This window comes from Chelmon rostratus, chromosome 24 (assembly GCF_017976325.1).
Source record: "Chelmon rostratus isolate fCheRos1 chromosome 24, fCheRos1.pri, whole genome shotgun sequence".
In the NCBI taxonomy this organism is placed as follows: Eukaryota; Metazoa; Chordata; class Actinopteri; order Chaetodontiformes; family Chaetodontidae; genus Chelmon; species Chelmon rostratus.
Window position 1 is genome coordinate 12,982,784 of NC_055681.1, and position 21,472 is coordinate 13,004,255.

A 21,472-nucleotide genomic window follows, 5' to 3' on the forward strand; every position below is an offset into this window, starting at 1 on the left:
TGATGGAAACATGCCATCTTCATGTCTTTTATGTACAGAGACACACACACACAGTGTAAGCCCAGCATGTTTATTGAGGATAGAGAGAGGAGGAAGGTTCGGAAGACTTCTAGTTGAAGTCGGTGATTCGCCTGAGCGAGCCGATCCTTGGACTGGCGCCGCCCCAGTCGCTGTATCTGCGGTATTCGCCGGGTCTCAGGTAGTAGGTCCTCCCCCTGTAGTTGGGCTGGTCATACAGCAGCCAGTGGCCGTCAACCACATTGCACGAGTTAATGTCAGACATACGGAGGCGGTCCTGCACGTTGGGGCAGTCGTCGCTCACCTCCTGCATTTGACCGCCCATGTCGGGACGCTCATACAGTCTTATTTTGTAGGAACCACGGTGCTGCAGGAAGGACATTGTCAACGTTAGCGCATAATTACACCAAGAACGGTCTGCAAAAGCACCCTCAACCAGAAGTTCTTCCTCAATCTAGAGCTTCCTATAAGCCTCATGAGTAGCAGACAGGTGGAGTTCCACCAACAGTCCCTGAGTCATCCTGTGCTAAATCTAAGCTAAACTTCCTCCACTGCTCAGAGGGATGTTTTTATTTTGGGGGATCTCTGCGTGAGTTGTTGAGGATTTATGGTGCTCCAAAGAGTTCTTCAAACTAAGACTTAAGACAAAGTTCTGTTACTTGTCGATGCCATCCATCCATCAGTTTATTTAGCAGAGGCGAAGCTGTTTTCACCAAAGCTCATCGTTTTATTTCAGATTTGAGGGACTTGTTTTTCACATTTGTCAAGGAGGTATTGCTTTTGTTTGACTTTTCTCATTTAGTCCTTGATTGGACGTTCTGGTTCTGCCCCTGGCTTATTGCTCTTACGCTGAGTCCACATGGATCACTAATTCTATCCCAATGAATGGCCTCGACACCTCTTTCGCACCACCTTAGGCTTACCATGGGAATCATGCGGCAGGAGCGGATGCAGTCGTTGATGCCGATCATGCGCTGGTTGTCAGAGTACTCCCCCCTGCGGAGGAAGTACTGGTGACCCAGGTAGTGGGGTCTCTCATACACCATGAAGCAGCCGCTCTCCACCCGGATGGAGTTGCAGCGGTTGAAGTAGGGGTGAAGGTCAGCACAGTCGCTCATGCACTCATGGTGCCGACCCTGGAAATTTCTGTCCTCGTAGAATATGATCTGCAAATGTTCGGCAAAGCGCTGATGAATTATCAGCTCCCACTATGTTAAAAACATCTCAAGGCTGACATGTTTTCATTCTGTATTTTCAGTAACAACACATAATAAGCTTACCTTTCCCATTGTTATATTAGTGGGGGCCAGACTGACGGTCAATAGACACTCTCTGTACCGCTGCCCTTTTATATTAAGTAGCTGTGTGATGGCACAGCATAAAGTATTGTCATCCAAATAGGTTTTATAAACACAAATCTGTTTATGTATAGCGACGCACCACTGTGATGAGTTATTGTTGTCCAGTTTTCACATGTTCATCACTATTGATCAAAACACCGCAGTGTGCTAGTGACCCAGAGGTCAATGCCCACGGTATCAGCAAAACAACAGGCGCCATTTGTGTCCTTTTCATTCAGAAAGATTCCATACCTCCACCCCTCCCCATACCGCCGTGCTCATCGGCCGCACACTGAAACTTAAGGAGCTGCAAATTATTGATGGATAGCATTCTGTCAGATTAAAAAAAAAAAAAAAATCCTCATCTGGGCACCGCTGGGGGTCATGTGGTTCAAACCAGCGAAATTAGTTCATACTTCAGGCTGTTTCTGTGGTCTTCAGTACCAGTTAGTGTGTCAGTTTACGATTATTTATCATGTTTTTAATCGATTGTTTAGATGGAATGAGCTAAAAACAAGGCAATAGCTTGATATGATGTGAATTGTAATTTCTAGGTAATATAAGCCCAATGGGCCAGATGGTGGCGCTGTAGTTTTCAAGTCGGATTGACCCGAAATTGGGCACACAAGTATTTCTCTTCAAAAATGCCTCTTGGACCTTTAAAGTCTGGCATTTAGATGTGTTTGTAAAACAGTAATATGAATAAAACTTTGAATTTTGACTCCATCAACACCAGAAAGGGTATACAGCATTGTGGGTTTGGAAGGGGCGGGGCTTAGCAGAAAAATGGCCGTAACCCATGAATGATTTGTCCAACCACCATAAATGTGGGTCCATAGCTTCAAGCATTGTTAGGGAATATGCCTACCTAAGCATTTTGAGCATGTCCTACAGGAGGTGCCACAAATTCCAAAAATATGTACCTCAAAACAAAGATGACCAGTTCGGATGTGCATGCTCTGGAGGGGGGAGCACCAACTAAAATCTGAAGTGCTGTATTGATTGGTGCAAGCGGGCATGGCCACAACATATTTGCTCATAACTTGAGATGCCTTTCAGTTATCCTGATTAAAGTACATGATATATAGGAGTTTCGTTCAAATTCTGATGAGGGGGGGGGGGGTTAAAAGATGTTAAAAGAAATGACTTTGCTCCTGAAAAGCCTGAAAGCCGCTTGTTGAGAATAACTCATAACTCTGGCTTCTGCTTTCTGCTCTGTCATCGGACAGTTTTGCAGGACAGTGGGGGTTCAGAGCCAGAAGAAAACACATCTGAATTGCAAACCTGTTATTTATGTGGTGCATAAATCATCAATTTAAAGCTATTAATAAATGACAAAGGGGAGACTGAAGTGGTGCAGGCTGCACTTGTGTGTCTGGGTCCTCAGTGATATGAGTCTATTGATGATGTGACAAGAAATTGATGTTTTTGTATAAAAACGTGTGATATCTGCCTACAAATGAGCACAAAAGCTGCTGTTGCTACATGACGGGCCAGGAAGAAGATAATTGCGTTATGATTCTGAGGTTTGCATTACAGTCCATTTCACACACATCTGAGAGGTTATTCTCAAATGTTCTTAACACCACCTCTACTGCAGGGTGGGCTTCGTGGAGCTCGTCATGTACAGGCAGCTGACGCGGACGCACGGCTGTGTCAGAAACCTCAATCCGAGGTCATGAGAGCCGATCTTTTGTCATTCTAATGAGCAGGCATTCAGTGCTTTTGCCACCCTGCCAAGGTCTTGATCCCATTCACACACATAAAAACCCTGATTCATCATTTCCCATGTCCTACACTGGCACATGATTGACCCCCACCCCCACCCCCCTCTTATTATACTATAGGATGCCAACATAAAGACATCTGGCAATGCTTCGTGTTTCAAATGCTCATGACTGTTTCTCACTTCAGCTCAGTGAGACAATACTTACATTTTATTTTATTTTGGGCTTGGTGAAGTCATTTTTAATTCTTAAATCCAAACTGGGCATGTGCAGGTTGAAAGATGTGGGCACTTACTTTAAAAAGCATGGGGTCAAGTTGCATTGTGGGAAATGTAGTACTCTGTGGTATGAAATCAGTCTCTCATGAGTGCCCCATCTTTAGTCTGGAAATTCAAAATTCTGTTCACAAAGTCAATCTAATGCAGACCTGACGCAGATATAAGCAAAACACAGCCAATACAGGAAGGGGAACATTTATTTCAAGAACTGGAAACACACTGAACTAAAAATAAAACAGGTGACTGGTGGTACACAGATAATTAAGCACTACATGCATCTCTTTAACAAAATCTACAGAAATCACAAAACTATTCGACCTTAGATTATTTTTCTGTTGGCCTTCTGCTTTCAACAGCAGAAAAAAAGCACCCTGAGTTTGACTGCAAGACAAAATATGGGGTTAAAACTCCAATAAGAGAAACAACAGTGTTATAAAAGCACCCTGAGAAATTTAAATGTATTCCTGCAGATGTTTAAATATGATTTACCTCAATTACTATGACAAATAATTCAAACTGAAAGATTATGACAGGGGAGTTCTGCAATAAAATACCCAAGGAAAATATCTTATAATAAAACCAACATTTATGTAAAGGTAATACAATTGACAATGAATGTCATGTAGGCTTTGCTTGAACAAATCTGGCAACACTCTTTTCGAACATCACAACATAACCTGCAACTCCAGAACATGAGCACAATACGAACTTTTCAAAACAGGCTTAATCTGTTTTTTTTACGCTGTTAAAATGGGAACACACTGGGAAGTCACCTGATGTAGCGTAGACGGGGTGCTTTCACGGGATGACACTTCTAATTGCTGCCTATCTGAGACGCAGCAGCGCCTGAGGCAGGCTCGCTCTCGGCGTGTCCTGCGGTTACATATCTTGCATGCGGAAAAATCCCAACTTTCAGATCTATTTCTCTAATTTGCTTCATGCTCCCTACATATTTTTATCTTGTGAAAACTTCTATATAAATATATACTGAATTTATAAAATTAGGATTCCAATCCTCATGTACAAAACTGCTAAGTAACCAGTGCTTTCAAAAACTGCTAAATATGCACTTTGAACATACATGTAACAATCAGTCTTCTTTATAAAGAATATAATAAGTTGTCATGTTGCTGTTATGCCTGCACTATTTTAACAACACAGCTAATGTTGCTTCAGAATTATTACTAACCAATTAGACTTGGTTCTAAACAGATACAGGCCACAATAACGCAGAAATATTTCTTCACATCGTCATACTGAAAAATGGTAGAAGAGAATGTTTTTAAGAGCGGTTGTAAAACGGAGAGGACCAGTCACACGGTGGATCAGGGGATCCTGAAAAGTCCCGACACTCATAAAAGCCAGCAGAGGTGACAAGATCTCTGTACAGTAAAGAGACAGAGTTGAAATGTTCAGAAAAGAAAGATCTGATATTCTCAGCTCAAGGCTCAAGTTTAAACACAGACAGATGAAATGCGCGTTAAATCCGCAGAGAGGAAAGACTAAGCTGACACCGGAGGTTGTGGTCAGGTCCCTGAGAAGCCGCCTGTGGGTTTAATCTACGGGAGAGTGAAGCACGGAGGCGTCTGGCGGCTCTGTTGCTTCTGGCAGGCAGCGGTAGTCCTTGTGGTTGAAGCGTCGGCGATACTTTGGCTGCAGATGGACGTGCAAGTGTGGAAACGTCTGATTCTGCAGAGACAAATGTGACATTAAGGCTGGGTGAATGTTTGTAGAAATGGAGAGGAATGTACAAACATGGGATAGTTAGAAGACAAACATCCGTCCAGGCCAAGACACACACAAGCGGGCAGGACACTAGCTTTTTCATCCCTTCCATCATTCCTAACTCTTGACTGTCTTTGCTTGATCATTGATAGAGGAAAAGTAGATTTGGTTCTGCATCGTTGCCCCTCTGTGGAAAGCTTAGTTATATAAAAAAAGGTCCTTTACCTTTCCAGGGTCATGCTGCAGAACTATGGGTCTCATTCTTTCAGCTCTCTGAGGATACAATGGGTAGACCTGCTGCACCGTGGGCTCTATAAACTGTATGAGAACAGACCAAAGTGAGCTCGGCTTCAGAACAGGTTCACTGAACACTCACGTAACCATCAGAATCATAATGAAACACTTTATCTTATTCAAGTGTGGAATGTTACACGTCTGAAAGCGCAGAGTGGCAAGTTTGACAGCTCTCTTAAATTGTACAAATGCTGCAACATAACGCTGAAATATAAACTCATCATATGTCTCTGCACCAACAGACTCATACATTCAGCCTTGTGCAACCCTCCGTCTTCAAACCATTGTTTTTCCTTGGAGAAATCGTACCTCTGGTGTGGTGTTCTCCATGACAGGCGGAGGAGGCTGGACTGAGCCTCCATTCGTGGGCTGGTACAGATAATCTGATGGCTGCGGGTACACCGGACCTGAGGGAACCAGCGACTGGACAACAAATCAGTAACAAGAGCTGAACAACTGCCCAAACTCTCCTGAGCTACAAACACTGAACAGTGCCTACCTGGGTGACATTCCACTGATACTGGTTTGGGACACACTGGGGATAGTGGAAAAAAAAAAAAAGTTGTAGTAAAGTTGAAACTAGATGAGAAATCCACAAACTGCTGAAGGGCTGAGCTGACCTGGTAGTGATGAGAGGCTGGCTGCTGGTACACAGGCTGCTGGGCCTGAGGATGCATCACCGGAGGAGCAGGCTGCAGAATAAACATTCAGAAATCACACAGTCGTTATTCACCTCACTCCCACACCCATCTGTGGTGTGTGAAACATTCTTGCTTCACCCCCTGAGCTACACAATAGTTTGCATTATTTTCCTTTTAAAATCAGACTTGCTCAAAAGCTTGGTACTTAAGAAGAGAAAAAAGGTATTTGAAGACTTAAGTTTGGGTTTTAGGATACTGTAATTGGAATTTTCCACATTTTAGAGAACAAACAACCTAATTAACTGGCAGCATGATTGATAATGAAAATAATGATTATCTGCAGCCCTAGTAAAAATTAAGCTGGTGTTGCTCTGATCCTTATTTCCATTTCTGTTATTTTTTTTCTATGTATCTTGTACTTAAGCAGAAACATTCAACCTCTTAATCAGCCAGCTGCCTTAGCTTTGTAACCAGAATTTTCAATATGTGGAATTTATTTGTGGAGCCCACCTGCATAGATTTTACCCCACACTGACATTTAAATAAAATATTTATTTGTGGAAAGTGCCGGCTGATTGGAAAGTCTGCAGAACATTGCATTCTTGTGCAGTGCTCTCTCGCAGCTGACTTGAATTTTGCCGTGTCAGAGCTACCCACCAGCATCCCTTCCAGTCAATCAGCATTAGTAAGTCGTTAGCCTGTAGTTAATGTTGAGCCACACAAGTGGATCCTTGCTTTGCACAGAGGAAAAATGAACTTTAGCTTGATTGACAAGACTTGAAATGACAGTCGTGTTTTACATGGCCAGTTGTTTAATATTGCTATTTAAGTCAAGTGTTATGTGTGTGTGACACCAGTGAGAACTGACAGGCCAGTGGTGGGGCAGCTGGTTCATGCCGGGGCAGTGGAAGTAGGCCATTCCGTTTTGAAAGGTGTACAGAGAGCCTGTGCATGTGGTCTGGAACAGGGTCCCACAGGACATCGGCAGAGGAACGGTAGAGTCAGGGCTGGCCACAGAGGTGCTCATAGCTGGGGGAAGACGAACACAACTGAACAGTAAGAAGCAGAAATGGGATTATTCAATTCAGGGTTCCTGTCATGGGTCCTGATGCAAAGTTTTTCATTAGTTTTTAGTTCTATTTTAGCATTTTGAAATGGTTACAAAGTCATATTTAAAACAATCATAAACTGTGAGTGAATTTTGTGATGAAACAAAGTGATATACTGCAGCTTAGCAGTGCCACTGTGTCACCAGAGGAATGCCTCATATCACAAGGTTGTTAAAGCACCTGCATTCACAACTGTACACTTACTTTGTCCTGAAGCTTGCTGCTTGCGGAAAGCCTGAGCAATGCTGAGCTTCTTGTCTTTCAAATGTATCCCATTAACCTTCAACATAGTAGTCGAGGGAATAGACGCCATATTAGACAATAAAGTCCAGTAGATAAACTTTATATATCTGGTAGATAAACATTATGTATCTTAAGTTCAGGTGCAAATGGCCTGCTTTACTTACATCATTAAGAACTTTCAGTGCATCATCTTCGGTCTGAAATGTAACAAACCCATATCTGCTCAAAGAGACGAGGACAGAGTCATGGCTGCATGCGTTATTAACCAATCACTAACTGAATATGACAGGAATGATGCTCACCCCTTTGACATTCCTGAGCGATCCACCACAATCTTCACCTCTTTTATTGGACCACGTTGAGAGAAGATATGTCGCAGGTCGCTCTCACTCACCTCAGTAAAAAAGGAAACACACTTTTACCTGTGCTGTCTCCACAAAAGAAGGTTCAGTGGTTGCTGATTAGCTTTGGCTCATCTGTTTATTTAGTATAACCGTCAGCAGTAGCTGACTGCACTAAAAACCACCAGCAGGGCATCTGTGAAACATCTACCTCTGTAAGCTGGTTGAAACGCATGTAAAACACCACACTGGAATCTCATCCTTACACTGATTTGATACTGAATACTGCTGTTTTTCACTTCACTACAGATTTAAGATCAAATGTTCAAATGAGGAGGCAACAGGACAAAGTAGCAATGCAGAACGCAGCACCTATTTTTGATTATTAAAATGTTCTGTAAATCTGGGAAATCAACTATGATTCCAAGAGCATCTTCAGAATGATTTCTAGACACATTTGTAATTACTTCTGAGTAACAAACGGCTTCCTATGAATTATGTCCATTCTTATCTCACAGTCTCATCCTGACCTTAGCTTATTTACAGGCTTTGCTGCTCTCTAGTGTTGACCCTTCTACAGTAAGACACACAAGGCTAAACATGCACTCGCCCTGTGCAGGTTTGCAGCTCCCACCTTGTGGTCAATTCCCCCGACAAAAATCCGATTGGGGATGACCGTGCAGAGGCGGGGGGTGTGGTGGGTCATGCCGTCATCATGGCTTTCTGGAGGCAGCACTTCGGGGACGTAGGAGCTGCTGCCGTTCTGAGATGGAAATCAGGATGTGAACTTGGATAAAAGAAAATGACAAGGCATCGTCGTCCACTTCGGGGTCAATAAGAAACAACACACGCACCCCCATTGTTGGACAGCAAATTGTGACTATAGTCAGAATGGATTTGGTATTTGATGTGGGATGAAGGTCTTCCCACCAGGAAGTAAGAAAGCACACTTTTATGCTCACAAGACATCCGTGTGGGTATGAATATTAGGACACTTGGCTCTATATTAGATTATGTATATAAAAATGTCTATAGTGGAGTCTCTGTGGGGTCCTTACAGATGTCAACCTGAGATGTCAAATGAAAATATGGGTAAACAACGGCATCTAATAAATGAGTAAATCAACTACCAAGTAAAACAAAAATCACTAATGTAAAATGATTTGTTTGTTGAGAAACAATGAAATCATTGTTTGAGTCCTCCATTCAGACATGTGTCTTTTTCCAATTAGCGAGCAATTTTTGTATCTTATTGCTAAACTACTATAACTTTAATTATTACCGTAAGTATTTTCCAGCCAAAAAGCTCCACTCTTTTACAAAATGTTAACACTACCTTGAAGATAATGACTTCTTAACCCCCAAGCATTTTTCTTCAGTTAGCTACTTAGCTAACTTTACCTTTTATAACATTGCTAACTGACCTTCAGGATTTAGACACCAGGCTGAACCTCTTAACGCTTCACAACTTAGGCTAGCATTTTCTCGCTTGGCTGATTTTAGTAAACTCAGCTAGCTACATGAAAACAGGTAAAGAAACTCAGAATGAACGTATGTATGTGTGTGTGAACTGGCCGACAGCAAATTCATAATAACATTAGGTGGCACACTGATTTATGTAACTAAACGTTGTTCAAGTTGAAATGGCTTTGCGTTAACGTTATTTTATCGAGCTAATCACCATGACAGCTGCTGCTAGCTGTGCTAGCTAAGCGGTTTGGCAGCGAAGCGGTGAGGGCGGAGTCGGCAGTCCACTCACCGCGTTTGGCTCCCCCGCGTCCATAGCCACATTCACCCGGTTAGCTCCTAACGACGCGAGCGCACTTCAATTGGAAATGAATCACGGACTATTAAGATCTGGCAAATATCTGTCTGTTTGGCGTCATGAGTCTCCTCCTGCCTGGCTCTGCTATAAAACGAAGCCGCCCCCTCCTCCCCGCCCACCGCGTGCTGCTGCCGCTGACTCTCGCGCCTCTTGTCTCGTTCATGAGCACGTACGTCACTCCGTGATTCGGCCGTTGTTGTTATTCAGCAACAGGTGTTACCTGCAAAGAGATAAGATGATATTTTAATCGAATATTTCCACCAATGCGGTTACACTTTTCTGCCATTATTCTTCGTAGGTCGTTGGAGGCCACCACCACGCACATGTAGCATCCCTCCGGTTTTTCGCGGGATTTTCACTTATTTTACCCTTCTCTACCAGTGGCCTTCTGTTTAAATATTTTCCAGAAATTATTTGTGAACTTTCTTTAGAAAAGAAAAATGTTGGCTGTAACGCTGTGCCTCCGGTACAGCAGGTGGCAGCATGTAGAGCGTTAGCTGTCACTTTCACTGAACGGCAGCCACCAATAAAAGAGAAGAAGAAGACGAAAGAAGAAGAAGAAGAAGAAGAAGAAGAAGAACGTCAGTAAAATGTGGCACACCGATTTTAGTATATCACATGAAGAGGAAAAGAGAGAAATCTGCATAGGCATAAACATGCTCCACCAATGACTGTATTTATACTATCTCTGCCATCCATTTTCATAATCGCCCTCTCATACATACTGTCTTCTTGCCAGTTGTCGCTTAAAACAACTCACAACTGGAGCATAATGTGTAAGTGATGTGTTCAGTCCTTCAAGCAACACGTAAATAAACTGAGTTCTGAATTTAGACGCCGTCTTGTGTTTTCATTTATATGATGCAGGGATGTTCACAGCATTTCACTTACAACCAGGTACCTGATTCTGATGAGCCATCTGACTGTAGTCACTTAACGTAGGAACTAGTTATATCAGTCCTTGTTGCTGTGATATTTTGAAGCAAGTGGTTGCCTAGTGGAGATTTTGGGATTTATTGTGTGTAACCTTGTCTAAATGTCAGGGGTATGTATACAGTGGTAATGATGGAGGGCCCAGGACGGGGCACCTGAAAATCTCTGTATATCCAAATCCAAATGTTGACATGTATGATTGGAAGTCACCTAGTTATAAATAAACATTATGCAATTCTTCTTCTTCTTCTTTTTATTATTATTATTAATATTATTATAGATAAACATAAACACTTCCAAAGCGGGTGAATACTATTTATAGGCACTGCATGAGAAAATAGAAATTCCGCAATGGTTTCATCATCAGTGGAAGACATTTTTGTGTTAAGTTTCAACTTAAATTGAAGTTGGACAAATTTATTAATGAATGTAAAAAGAGAATAGATGGAAAAAAATTCAATAAATTCCAAGCCAGATTTGTGCACTACTACATATTGTCCACACAGGGGCGCAATTTCTCTGTGAATAAATATGTCTAATAAGGACAGTCTGTCTGTACATCATTTGAAAATGAAAAGTAAGAAGGTGAAAGTACGAGCTTAGAGGTATTCAGAGAGGTTTTTTTCTTCTTTTTTTACTTGACACATGAGTGACGCTTCACACTTTTAGTGAGGTCAAAGCATTTGCTGTGTCTGAGGGTAAAGCTACAACTACAAACTGCTTACTTTTTGCTGAATTCAGCATATTTAGTCATGTCCTTCCCTGTTTAATTAAAGAACGGCAAACCCATGCACAGTGTTCTGCCAGATTTTAAAGCAGTAACTGACCTACAAAAAGCCTGTTAGTCACAAATGTCACAAATGTTTTATCTTCTTTCCTTTGCTTTAAATCTACAAGACTTGGATTTCCAGTTAAAATGTATGTTTTTTTCAGTACATTTCCCTGGAGATTATGATTATGGGCAGACAGACATATTTTACAGGCAGGAAAATCCTGAGAAAATTCTTTTAGATCCATGTAGCGCGGTCAGAGCTACTAGAGTCTACTTTTCCACTCTCAGTCCTCAGGACGCCACTTTGGATGTTGCGCACGAGCCTCGTGGAGCTCGAATTTCTCTACGATTGATGACAAAGTGCTCTGAAATGCTGTCATTTGCTCGTATGCCCCCCCACCTCTCCCTCCTCCTTCCTCAGACCACAATAAAGCGACAGTTAAAAGGCCTACAAAGTGTCTCCAGCAGAGAGAAAAGCACCTGATTAACAGCTGCTAATATCAGGAATGAGTGAACAAGACATAACACAGGCAAGAAAATTCTTATTTTTTTAGGTTTTCCAACAACACATCCATACTATTGCGGATAAATTTGCAACCATCGTCTCAGATCCTCTTCCCCTCAACAAAAAAAAGCCCCTGATCTTTTCAGTGTGTCATTCCTCTCTGCCTGTCTTGCACATTTTCCCATCATCCCAGCCTCCTTTCTCCAGATTGTTTGTCCTCATCTGAGTAATGTGGACCACACCATTACTTGTCATTCATTTCCAGCTTTTGTTAATTGCCGGGTGAATTTTGCCAACGAGGTCTGACTGTGCAAAATGGGAAGGGCATGTTTGATAATTACAGCAATTTACAAGCTAAAAATCCTTTTATGCTCCGCAAAGATCATTTAAGACACAAGCGCTGTCAGGGCCACTTGCCTGGCAGTTTGACTTTTCACTGAAAACAAAAGAGCAAAGTGTGAGGGCTTTACTTTTTGGCTGTTTTAGCTCTGCTGTTTGTATTGACTTGTGCTTACCTTGATTTCCTGCAATATTATGCTCTTCCTTTTCTTACATTTGTTATTGTTATTACTATTAAGCCTTAAGTCGATCACACATGCAAGGTTCTGCATGCAGTAGGACCATTTCTCAGAATGTCTGCATTAAAAGTCAATATATTACTGTATTTAATTTCAAAACCTAAAGAACTTAAATCAAACATGGCTGCAGATGGGCATGGCGTGGCAAATTGTGTTCCAAATCCCAGAAAACACTATGTCCATTGAGAACTTGAACCATCCTTCTAGAGGCAAGGCCTTCTTTATTCTTGCTATTATTGCTACAACATTTTTTTTTTTTTGGCGTGGGATCAGAAATAAATAATCTATTTTCTTCCAGTTGGACACAACCCCCTGACCTTTACTTCATGCTACGATCTATTTTGTCGTCCGCGTGGCTTACCTGAGTTGTCAGGATGTGGGGGATGTGGATCTTTGTGCTGCAGGGACAGCATTTTGAGAGGCGAGCAATGGTGAATGCCTGGACTATTTGACCATTACAACGTGAGGCAACAAAATTAACATCTGATTTGCCACTAATTTAACACGAAGCTCAAAAGCATTACTTCTCTGACCTCTTCTGATTGAGAGTTTCAGGTATGTTGGACCAGAAATGTGGGCTCAGGTGGCGTAAAGTAACTGGGAAGGCCTTGGGTTCTGCCCTGATTGTACAAATAGTGCTACTGGCTCCAACCGGACTTGAAAAGGTGTATTTTCTTTGTATTAACAGAGCTCTGAGTTTCTCTCTGTTCTCCAAACTTTGCGACGAAATGCGTCATTTGTCCTCAGCGCCCAAACTGACACACGGTCTGACCCATCGGCGGGACGTCATCAAAGCCTTCACAAATGACGATGTAAAAATGTCAAACAAATGGCAAGTCCATTTGCTTTTGTCAAGCTGCTCTGACCGAGGTCAAGCATGACAAAACGCCGTGATCTTGCGAGGTCACCCCGCATGAAACTGCGTAATCTTCTCGTTCGGCGGCAGGCGGGCGTATTTCCCAAGATGTCGCCTGTTCCTTAAAATCGTGAGACTCGCGGGGCAACTGAAAGCAGATGCGGGAGGAATCAGGTCAAATATCAGGTCAGACATGAATGCTCCGTAGAGAGAAGTGCCATTTTATCTCAGTCGGTCAGTCAGTCAGACAGTCGTGGAGACAGAGGTTGATGAAAAATGAGCCATAACAGAAGGGTTTGACTCTGGCTCTGTAATTACTCTACAAATCTCTGATTTCCCCTCCTTCATCTCCAGACTATTTATAGCTGCTGCATTCCTCTCGGAGAATAAAATGATCTCTTTGAGACAGTACAATGCCAGAAATAACAGGTTTGGACAAACATTTGCTGAGGCGTGGTGGGCCTGGCTGACCATTACCGAGTTCCACTGTGGTTTCAGCGCACTGTTTTTCCCCTTCAGCCATTTATTCATCTGTTATTGTAAATGGCAGCGGGCTTGCTGGGGGTGGTGTCGGGGGCGGCGGCGCGGGAGATGCGACGGTTCAACAAAAGAGCGCGTGCGGATGGAGCAGAACTCGCTTTGCGGCCTGAGCGCAGTAAGGTCGGCCTTACGTGTGAGAGAGCAGGCAAAAGACACACACACACACACACACTCAAACACACACCTTCATGTCTGCAAATACTCAGGTGACTACAGGGCTCAGACCTCCCTCTTTGTGCTCCACTTTGTTTATGCCACAATCATAGGACCTCACCGGCAAACATGATCAACTACATGTGGCGCTGAGTGTGAATGTGTGTACATGCAATCATGTGTGTGCGTCTTTGCGTGCGAGTGTGTTTAGGTCATCAGAGGAGGCGGGCTCTCCTACCGACCGTGTTTCTTGTCAACTTTTGTTTATCAAGGCGAAACAGAGATCATATAGCCTGCGCAGCATCCAGGCTTCCTCCCACCAGTGTTTATAGGTCGACCACGCCGCGCTGGGGAAATACATTTTAACCTCGCGCTATACGGACCAGATGACGGACACAATTCAAGTCAAGCTACGTTTACCTTTCAAATGCAATCATTGAATGAATGCAGAGTTGATTTAGCTGGTATTTGAGCAGAAAGCCTGACTCTGGGCCTACGCTGCATTAATTCATCCTGGTCAGTGTCTATATAATGCTCATGGAAAATAAGACCGAAGGCTGAGTTCCATTTCTTATACAAGTCTTCATTCAGTGCATTTCTGTCCAGACTTCCTTTAGTGACACATCTTTATTATTTTGTGTTCGGCATCTGAGGCAATCTGTTATGTTCTCAGCAGCCATGATGAGGAGGCTGCTAAGGAAAGGTGCTTAAGTTCTTCCTTTCCTACCTCCTTTAGCATAGGATACACCGGACCATCCTTTGTGAAAGGAAAGGATATAATGCTGTCCCACAATTCCTTGCAGCAGAATTGAAAGCAATGCACCGTTCAGCCGCCAAATGTCACATTCCACATCCACAGCCTGCATGACCATATATATATATATGACCATTTCATCATGGTTTCTAATAACGCAGCGCAGTGAGGACGTTTCATAGAGGAGACGAGTGAAGCCTGAACACAGATCGACCCGTTAACCACAGAAGGGGTTGATGCAGCACCCAGCCTTCCCCCTTGTTCCAACCTTGGCAATGATAGCTGGTTGGGAGGTAGATTGGCGAGTGCTAGGTGAAGCAGGCGATGAACCTGAGGCACAGGAAAAACACAGGATGAGGCTACATACAGGCAAACGCAAGGACGGCACTGACAGGACAGGAGTGTTTGTACCTCATTGCCAAGCTGAACAACTCGGCAAAGAGCCGGGGAGGAGCAGGAGCTCCGTGAGTGGACGGGCTACAGGTGTGCAGCTTGATTGACAGCAGGTGAGAAAACAAAGAGCCACACCCACTGACTGGGAATCAGGGAGAGATGCAACCAGACCAGACATTTATACAGATTCAGCATATCAAATTACACTCCCACTGATCAAGTGGACACTTCAACTGGCATCAACGCTCATAAAACTTCAACCGGGAGCAGAAACTGAAGCCCCACGAGACCGCCAGAGTATTACTGATTAACGCCACAAAAGACATGTGTCATCACATCTACAGAGCTGCAGCATATTGTCCTTTCTCCGGCGGTTGTTTGCTCTTTTGTGAAAACGCCTCACCACAATGGTGTCGCATTCCACAGCGACACCCGATGATTTCTCTAAATGTAGACATATTATTTACGGTTTTATACGCTGGGGCCCTGGCTATTTAGTGGGTGTGCACACACTGACCTACAATAAAGTAAACACGCTCAGCTGGGCTCTGGCCAGTGAACTCAAAGTGAAGCCAAGGCTCCTTGCTGTTTTTTTAATTGAACTTAATTCCTTTATTGGATGTAAAGGTACAAAACTGGTGTGATTCTGGGAGAGGAACCAGCATCAGGCTCTGTGTCAAAAATCTGAAAACTCCCACTACAACACACTGGAATATTTCATCTGGGAACATGGTAATGCTTATTGTGGTGCGGCCTCGTCACTCATTTCATTGTGCTGATTCCAAACAAACAAACAAACAAACAAAAAAGCAGGAAAGTTGAAAACTAAACCTTTAACATCTGCTTAACGATCATCGAGGTAGATGAGGGATTTTGCAGTGCACACCTGCAGAAAAGGTTTTATATAAGCCGCTTCCATTTATATACCGCCTATAGCTCGTATCGGGCCCAAAAGCCAGCTGGGATCAAACCGCACAATTGCCAATTGCGGCTGTACTTATTTACTAGTTTGCGCTCTGTGTGACATTTTGAATAAAACATGGTTCATGGGGGAGAGTGACAAAGACCGAGGGGATGACAAGTCAAGTCATTCCGCAATCATTTCGGATGCGGCGTCATGAATTATTTGGCAGGAAGATAACACTAATTTTGCATTAGATTCATGGCCCAGTGCACCTGCAGATTTTCACCCCCAACACACACACACACACGCACACACCCTGCCCCTCCTGACACCCTGTTGTTTGTGTATATGAATGTAGGTCAGAAATGTGTGTATGTGTGTGTTTTCCGTCTCCGTGTGCATGTTTGCTGTATGTGGCAGCGACGGACGCACAGTGTGTGCCGAGGAGGTCTCCTGACGCAACTACAAATACGAAGCTGCGCGCACACACACACACACACACACACAAACACATGCGTAATCCAGCGGTAGGTCAGTTTAATATTTCATTTGGCTGATGGACGGCGTCTGCTGCTCTGTGAGCCAAACATCATTACAACACACTAAGTGACTTAACTCTAATTAGAGCTGAAAATCACATTAAAGCTGCTCTCTGATACAGAAAGTAGCTCACCTTTTCCCACCATTGATTTGGGTCCGGCTTTTGAAATGAGTGCGGCCCGCTCAGCTGCAGTGTTAGACATGGAACTGGAACCGATTAGTGATGATTACACACTGTCAAACTGCCAAACATTTTTTCTAAGACATAGTAAACAGATTGCATATGACAAACTAATAGCACATCAGACGTTATAGTGCTGACTTTAAATTATTATTGCCTACTAATGCACATAATTCACGTTTTGGTGCATTTGGCATGCCAGATATTTTTTATTTTTGTTCAAAGTGCACAAATCCTGCTTAAAAGTTAATTCTGAGCGAGAACACTAATAATAATTACTCATTTTTGCGCTATTATTTGGCAGCGATGCAACATGGAAGGAAACCTGAACCGCAGCACTTTTGTCAGTGATCCTGTGCATCCTGTGTGTTTGGATGTGTGTGTTTTATGTGTATAATTTATGAATGATGTGGGAGTAAACAGCTTCCACTTTGGTAACATGGTTTTGCACTTTGAATGCATGTGTGCGCAGTTCTGGTGTGGATGAATTAACAGCCTGTTTATATGTATTCTGTTCTTGTTTCCCCTTCTTTCTTTTCCTTCCTCTCTTTAGTTGGGGAAAAACACAAAGGAGCCGCAGAGGATCGTTGTAGCTATATATATAGCCCTGGGTGCTACTTTTCTGAAGACAATGGAAATCCAAAGAAAGTCCAGGTCCTCAAGAGTTCTGAAAAGTTTAGTTAATGAAAAATCTCAGATCAGGGGTTGTTAACTTCCAGAAATAGAAATCAATTATTTGACTTGATGCATCTAAGATTTCCTTCCCATTAAAGGTGCTTCCTGTTTTTTACAGGCCTACAGTTAATAAGCAATTCTCTAACTGAACTCTTCTTAAACTCGTGATCATAGCAACCACACGGTCAAACTCTCTCCATCTGGATGACACCATCTTGGATTGCTACTTTTAGCATCCTTGTTGGAAACGCAAACTTTTAGCACCTCACCTCTCCCACCCCCCACCCCTTCCACTGCACAGCACCATGCTTCACCCATGGCAGGAGTCGGAGATGTCCTTGTTTTCTCCTCCCTCCATTCCTTCATCCCTCACTGTGTTTGTGCTGAACAGATGCCAGCGCTGGGTAAAGTCCTCTCCAGAGGGGCTGCCAGCAGCATATTGGTTTATAATTAATGAAATTAGGGCCGCTGTCTGCCGAGGAGGCTTCGGTCCCAGCGTAGGATAGACTGCTGTCTGCCAGGAAGACAGACGACTGGAGAGATCGAAGAGGACAGACAGAGAGAGGCAGATGTAGTTTGATCATTGTCGATCCACTCTGAGGCCACGGCGGTTTACTGGGCGCATTCAGGATCTTCATCTTCTTCATCAGTTTGAGGGGTCTGTAGCACCCAATAGCAGCAAATCTCAACATACCCTGAGAACAACCTGTCAACAAATAGAAACTTGGAGAGCTGTTGTGACTGACTGCTGCTAGCATCTTCTCGGTTGGCTAGCAGACTAGCCATACTGAAAAAAAAAAAGTACAAATTAAAGGTCTTCACAAGTCCAGCCAAACCCGAGGACCTGTGACCAGACCCGGGACGCATTCGGGTTCTGATCTTTGTTTTATGTGGTAAATCAGGTCTGGGTCAGGTCCCATTCTGTTACCGAGCAGATTTGGGCAAACCTGGCTGCCATCAGACTGCGCTGATCATGATAGAAGTGTGTGTGTGTGTGTTGTAACGTGCAACACTGGAACATTACATCACAAGAGCCACATCAGACTTGTCTCAGAGAGCACAGTGCTAACATTAGCAGCCACGGCATCATTACTGTAGTGGAGAAAGTCAACAGTCAAAGTTATCTTTATTCCGCTACATGCAACGAAGCTGCAAATCTGCCGTGATTATGCATCACGGCAGAGAAGGCTGCTAATTAGGTTTGTTTTGGCTACTTGCAAACTAACATTTACTTCATAATCTTTGTGAAATCGGTGCTGATCTGGTCCCAGTCTGCATGGGTCTCGATCCCAGCTTTCAAGTAGCAGACAGATCTGGTTCGGTTCAGGGTAATACATTTCTCAATCTTTTGGGGTTCGGGCACCAATCAAGACTGTCTAATCTCTCCAATCTCTCAGCCCTGATGCACATTCACGTGTTAAAGACCACAGAGGTATTTGACCCAAAGTGAAAGTTCACTTCAATGCTATCCATGCCTCCTGAGGCAAGGAGACCAACATAACCCTGGCCAACATGGAGATCTAACTGCTGGGCATGGAGGAGAGACTCATTTTCAAACTTTAAGACGCTGTTTAACCACATGCAAATCAGAAAATGCTCCACCATTTCTGAAAACACCTCAGTTAATCCAGCCATACACTTTCTGGAAGTCCACAAAACACACAGGCCTAAGTTTTTTTATTTAGCTCTTCATACTAAAGAAGTAACAGAACAATAAGCAGGCTATTTGTATCAAAAGGAACGCACGAACGCCCCACGGACTGCTAATTAAATTCAAATTGTCGTGCTATACAAACATAGATGCATATTAAATATTGATGCATGAATTAATAATTTGGTGCGTTTTGAATTAAATATTTAACACTGTTCTGTGCAGATTATTTGACATTTATCAGCTGAAGTCCGACACACTGCTGCACAAGTGATGGCAACAGTCACCAGCCCGAACAGAGAGGTTGTGAGAGAGCTAATGAAAGAGTGCAGTCGCAGCTCAGACTCGGGCAGCAGACATTTTGACTTGTCACAGTAGGGACGGCAGAGGTGTTACTAATAACATTAACGGTGTTTTCGCAGTTTAAGCAGCTAAATGGAACTCAAGCATCATTAATTTCATTATTTCTACTTTGGCTTTTCCTACTGTGACATGTCAAACTGTTGACTGTGCAGGGGCCTATTGTGTTTGGTCTCCAATGTGTGTGTGTGTTTTAAAGTTTCTGAAAAAAACAGCACTTGAGCGAGGCCAGTTATGGTCAATGGATAATGGTGCATTAAGGACAGTGGCCATGACACGCACACACACACCCGCACACACTCCCATTCATGCCCACTAACCTTATTTTAGTCGCTTGTGAGTTCTCCTCCTCCGGTTAATCAAGTTAAAGCTGCTCAAACCAGCAGCAGCCGTTAATGCTCCCCTGCTGCGCCTCGATGCAGCTGAACCTTCACTCCACCCGAATGTGACATGATGCTGCAGCCACGCCACGTACACGGAGTATTACACACCCGTTTGACCTTTACCACGCTTTTTATTTTTTATTTTTTTGCTGTCTCCATGAATGTGAAGTTTCAGGTGCTGTAGCAACATAGCAAGACATCGTAAGAAAAGCATAGGTGTTACCAATAACTGTGGTTCTGGTGCATTCAAGTGTCCCAGTAAGCCGTGACAGTGTGGAGATGAGCATTTTTTGAGTTTGCGAGTGCCAGCTCTTCATATTCCACGGCTGCGTGTCAAACGTGCAAACCGATCTGTGTGGCGACTTATAAATATTTCACTCCAGTCGCTTCAAACCAGAGGCAAAAATGAGCAGTTGCGGACAGCGAGAGAAATGCGGGTCTTGGCTTCAGTAGACTCGGTGAATGCGCAGGCCTCCTCTCTTTTCTGGCCCGATTGCGTATCGGCTGCACCCGCTCTCTCCGCCCTGTAGCTGAGGGCAGCCCTGACTTTGAGGCATCATGCTGATAATGCATCTTGTTTGTCTCAAAACTTCACTGTTATGACATTTGTGTTCGATCACATTATAAACAGGCAGTGTGGCTGGCTGGCAATGCCGAACCACTAATTGTTGTAATTGTTAGCAGTTGTCTGGGCTGCCTGGTCGGAAGATTGTGTGTATGTGTGTATATGAACATGCTCATGAGTATATATGTGTGTGTGTGTGTGTCTTTATGTTCTTTGAATATAATATACACCTACACTATGTGTGCATCCGTGTGTGTACCTCTGTGTGTATATGCTGATTCACGTGCTTGGTCTGTGTGTGTGTGATTACAAGACCTCCTCTATCTGTTTACATCCCAGCTAAGCTTCAAACACTCATGATTAGATATCGGAGAAACAGAGGAGAGAGAGGAAGGAAGGAGGGCATAGCGAAAGAAGGTGGGGGGGGGGGAAGAGTATGGACAAGAAGGAAAAGTCTGGAAACTGTGCTCCATTTCTCTGTCGCCGCAGCGACCACCCATATTGCAGAAATGTCATTTCCACGTTAGGGTTCTTTCACATACCTGATACATCTCTCATGCAGTAACAAGTATTTATGAGGCACAAAAATCCAGCAGAACATCATTTTGGAGTCAATAGTTAGTATGTTTTTTAAAAAAGGTTATTGGCCTTTAAAGGGTTGGTTCAGAACAACACATTTCCTCACTTATCGCTAGGGGCTAACTGCGTCTACTTCAGAATAGCTGCAATAGATGCAATATTTTTCTTGACTGGGACATTTAAACTTAAAGAATGGAAATATTGCTATCACAAAATGAAGCAAGCATGAGGAGTTAGCTTAGCACAAAGACTGGAAATGGGGGGAACAGCTAGCCCGGCTCTGTCCGGAATGCCAGTCTTCGGGAGGTTGCCAGGAAACCAGGAGAGGCTGCAGGAAGTCGCTGCCCTCTGCCTTTTTCGCTAGACTAAGCTAAGGCAAAGCTAGGCTAAGCTAGCCACCTCTCGGCCAAAGCTTTAGACTGTGCTGTTCTTCTCATCTAATTGATGAGAAGTAATAAACTGTAGGTAAGTGTGTTTCCTAAAAGCTGTTTATCTAAAAAGAAAAAGTAACGGCAACAACTCTTTCCAAAATAGCTGCCCTGTTATTCTGTTAGCAGTTTTTTTTTTAATCAGGGCCAAAAACATCTGCAAGGAAAACACACCACACAC

At 43.4% G+C, this 21,472-nt stretch overlaps 2 protein-coding genes across 2 annotated transcripts; both read right to left on the reverse strand.

Annotated features, from left to right (window-relative positions):
* Window positions 1-109: 109 nt before the first annotated feature.
* LOC121627489 (gamma-crystallin M2-like) lies at window positions 110-1,325 on the reverse strand. Its single transcript, XM_041966414.1, has 3 exons — window positions 1,299-1,325; window positions 942-1,184; window positions 110-385 (listed from the first exon to the last, which is right to left on the reverse strand). Exons 1-3 carry the CDS (start codon window positions 1,305-1,307, stop codon window positions 110-112), a joined length of 528 nt encoding a protein of 175 aa, XP_041822348.1. The 5' UTR covers window positions 1,308-1,325.
* A 3,592-nt stretch (window positions 1,326-4,917) lies between these two features.
* LOC121627121 (protein boule-like) lies at window positions 4,918-9,499 on the reverse strand. The gene is made up of 12 exons (XM_041965805.1): window positions 9,476-9,499; window positions 8,351-8,479; window positions 7,678-7,769; window positions 7,540-7,594; window positions 7,337-7,412; window positions 6,892-7,052; window positions 6,210-6,212; window positions 6,003-6,074; window positions 5,882-5,917; window positions 5,692-5,805; window positions 5,314-5,406; window positions 4,918-5,052 (listed from the first exon to the last, which is right to left on the reverse strand). The coding sequence occupies exons 1-12, from the start codon at window positions 9,497-9,499 to the stop codon at window positions 4,918-4,920; spliced, it is 990 nt and encodes a 329-aa protein (XP_041821739.1).
* Between the last annotated feature and the right edge of the window lie 11,973 nt (window positions 9,500-21,472).

What these genes read in the sequence shown, in the direction of transcription:
- LOC121627121 (XM_041965805.1), bottom strand. Translation starts at nt 9,499, where the DNA reads ATGGACGCGGGGGAGCCAAACGCG. An exon ending in TCGGGGGAATTGACCACAAG is followed by an intron (nt 7,770 to 8,350) that starts GTGGGAGCTGCA and finishes TTTTTTACTGAG; the next exon opens with GTGAGTGAGAGCGACCTGCG. An exon ending in CACTGAAAGTTCTTAATGAT is followed by an intron (nt 7,413 to 7,539) that starts GTAAGTAAAGCA and finishes ACTATGTTGAAG; the next exon opens with GTTAATGGGATACATTTGAA.
- LOC121627489 (XM_041966414.1), bottom strand. An exon ending in CCTGCCGCATGATTCCCATG is followed by an intron (nt 386 to 941) that starts GTAAGCCTAAGG and finishes TCCTTCCTGCAG; the next exon opens with CACCGTGGTTCCTACAAAAT.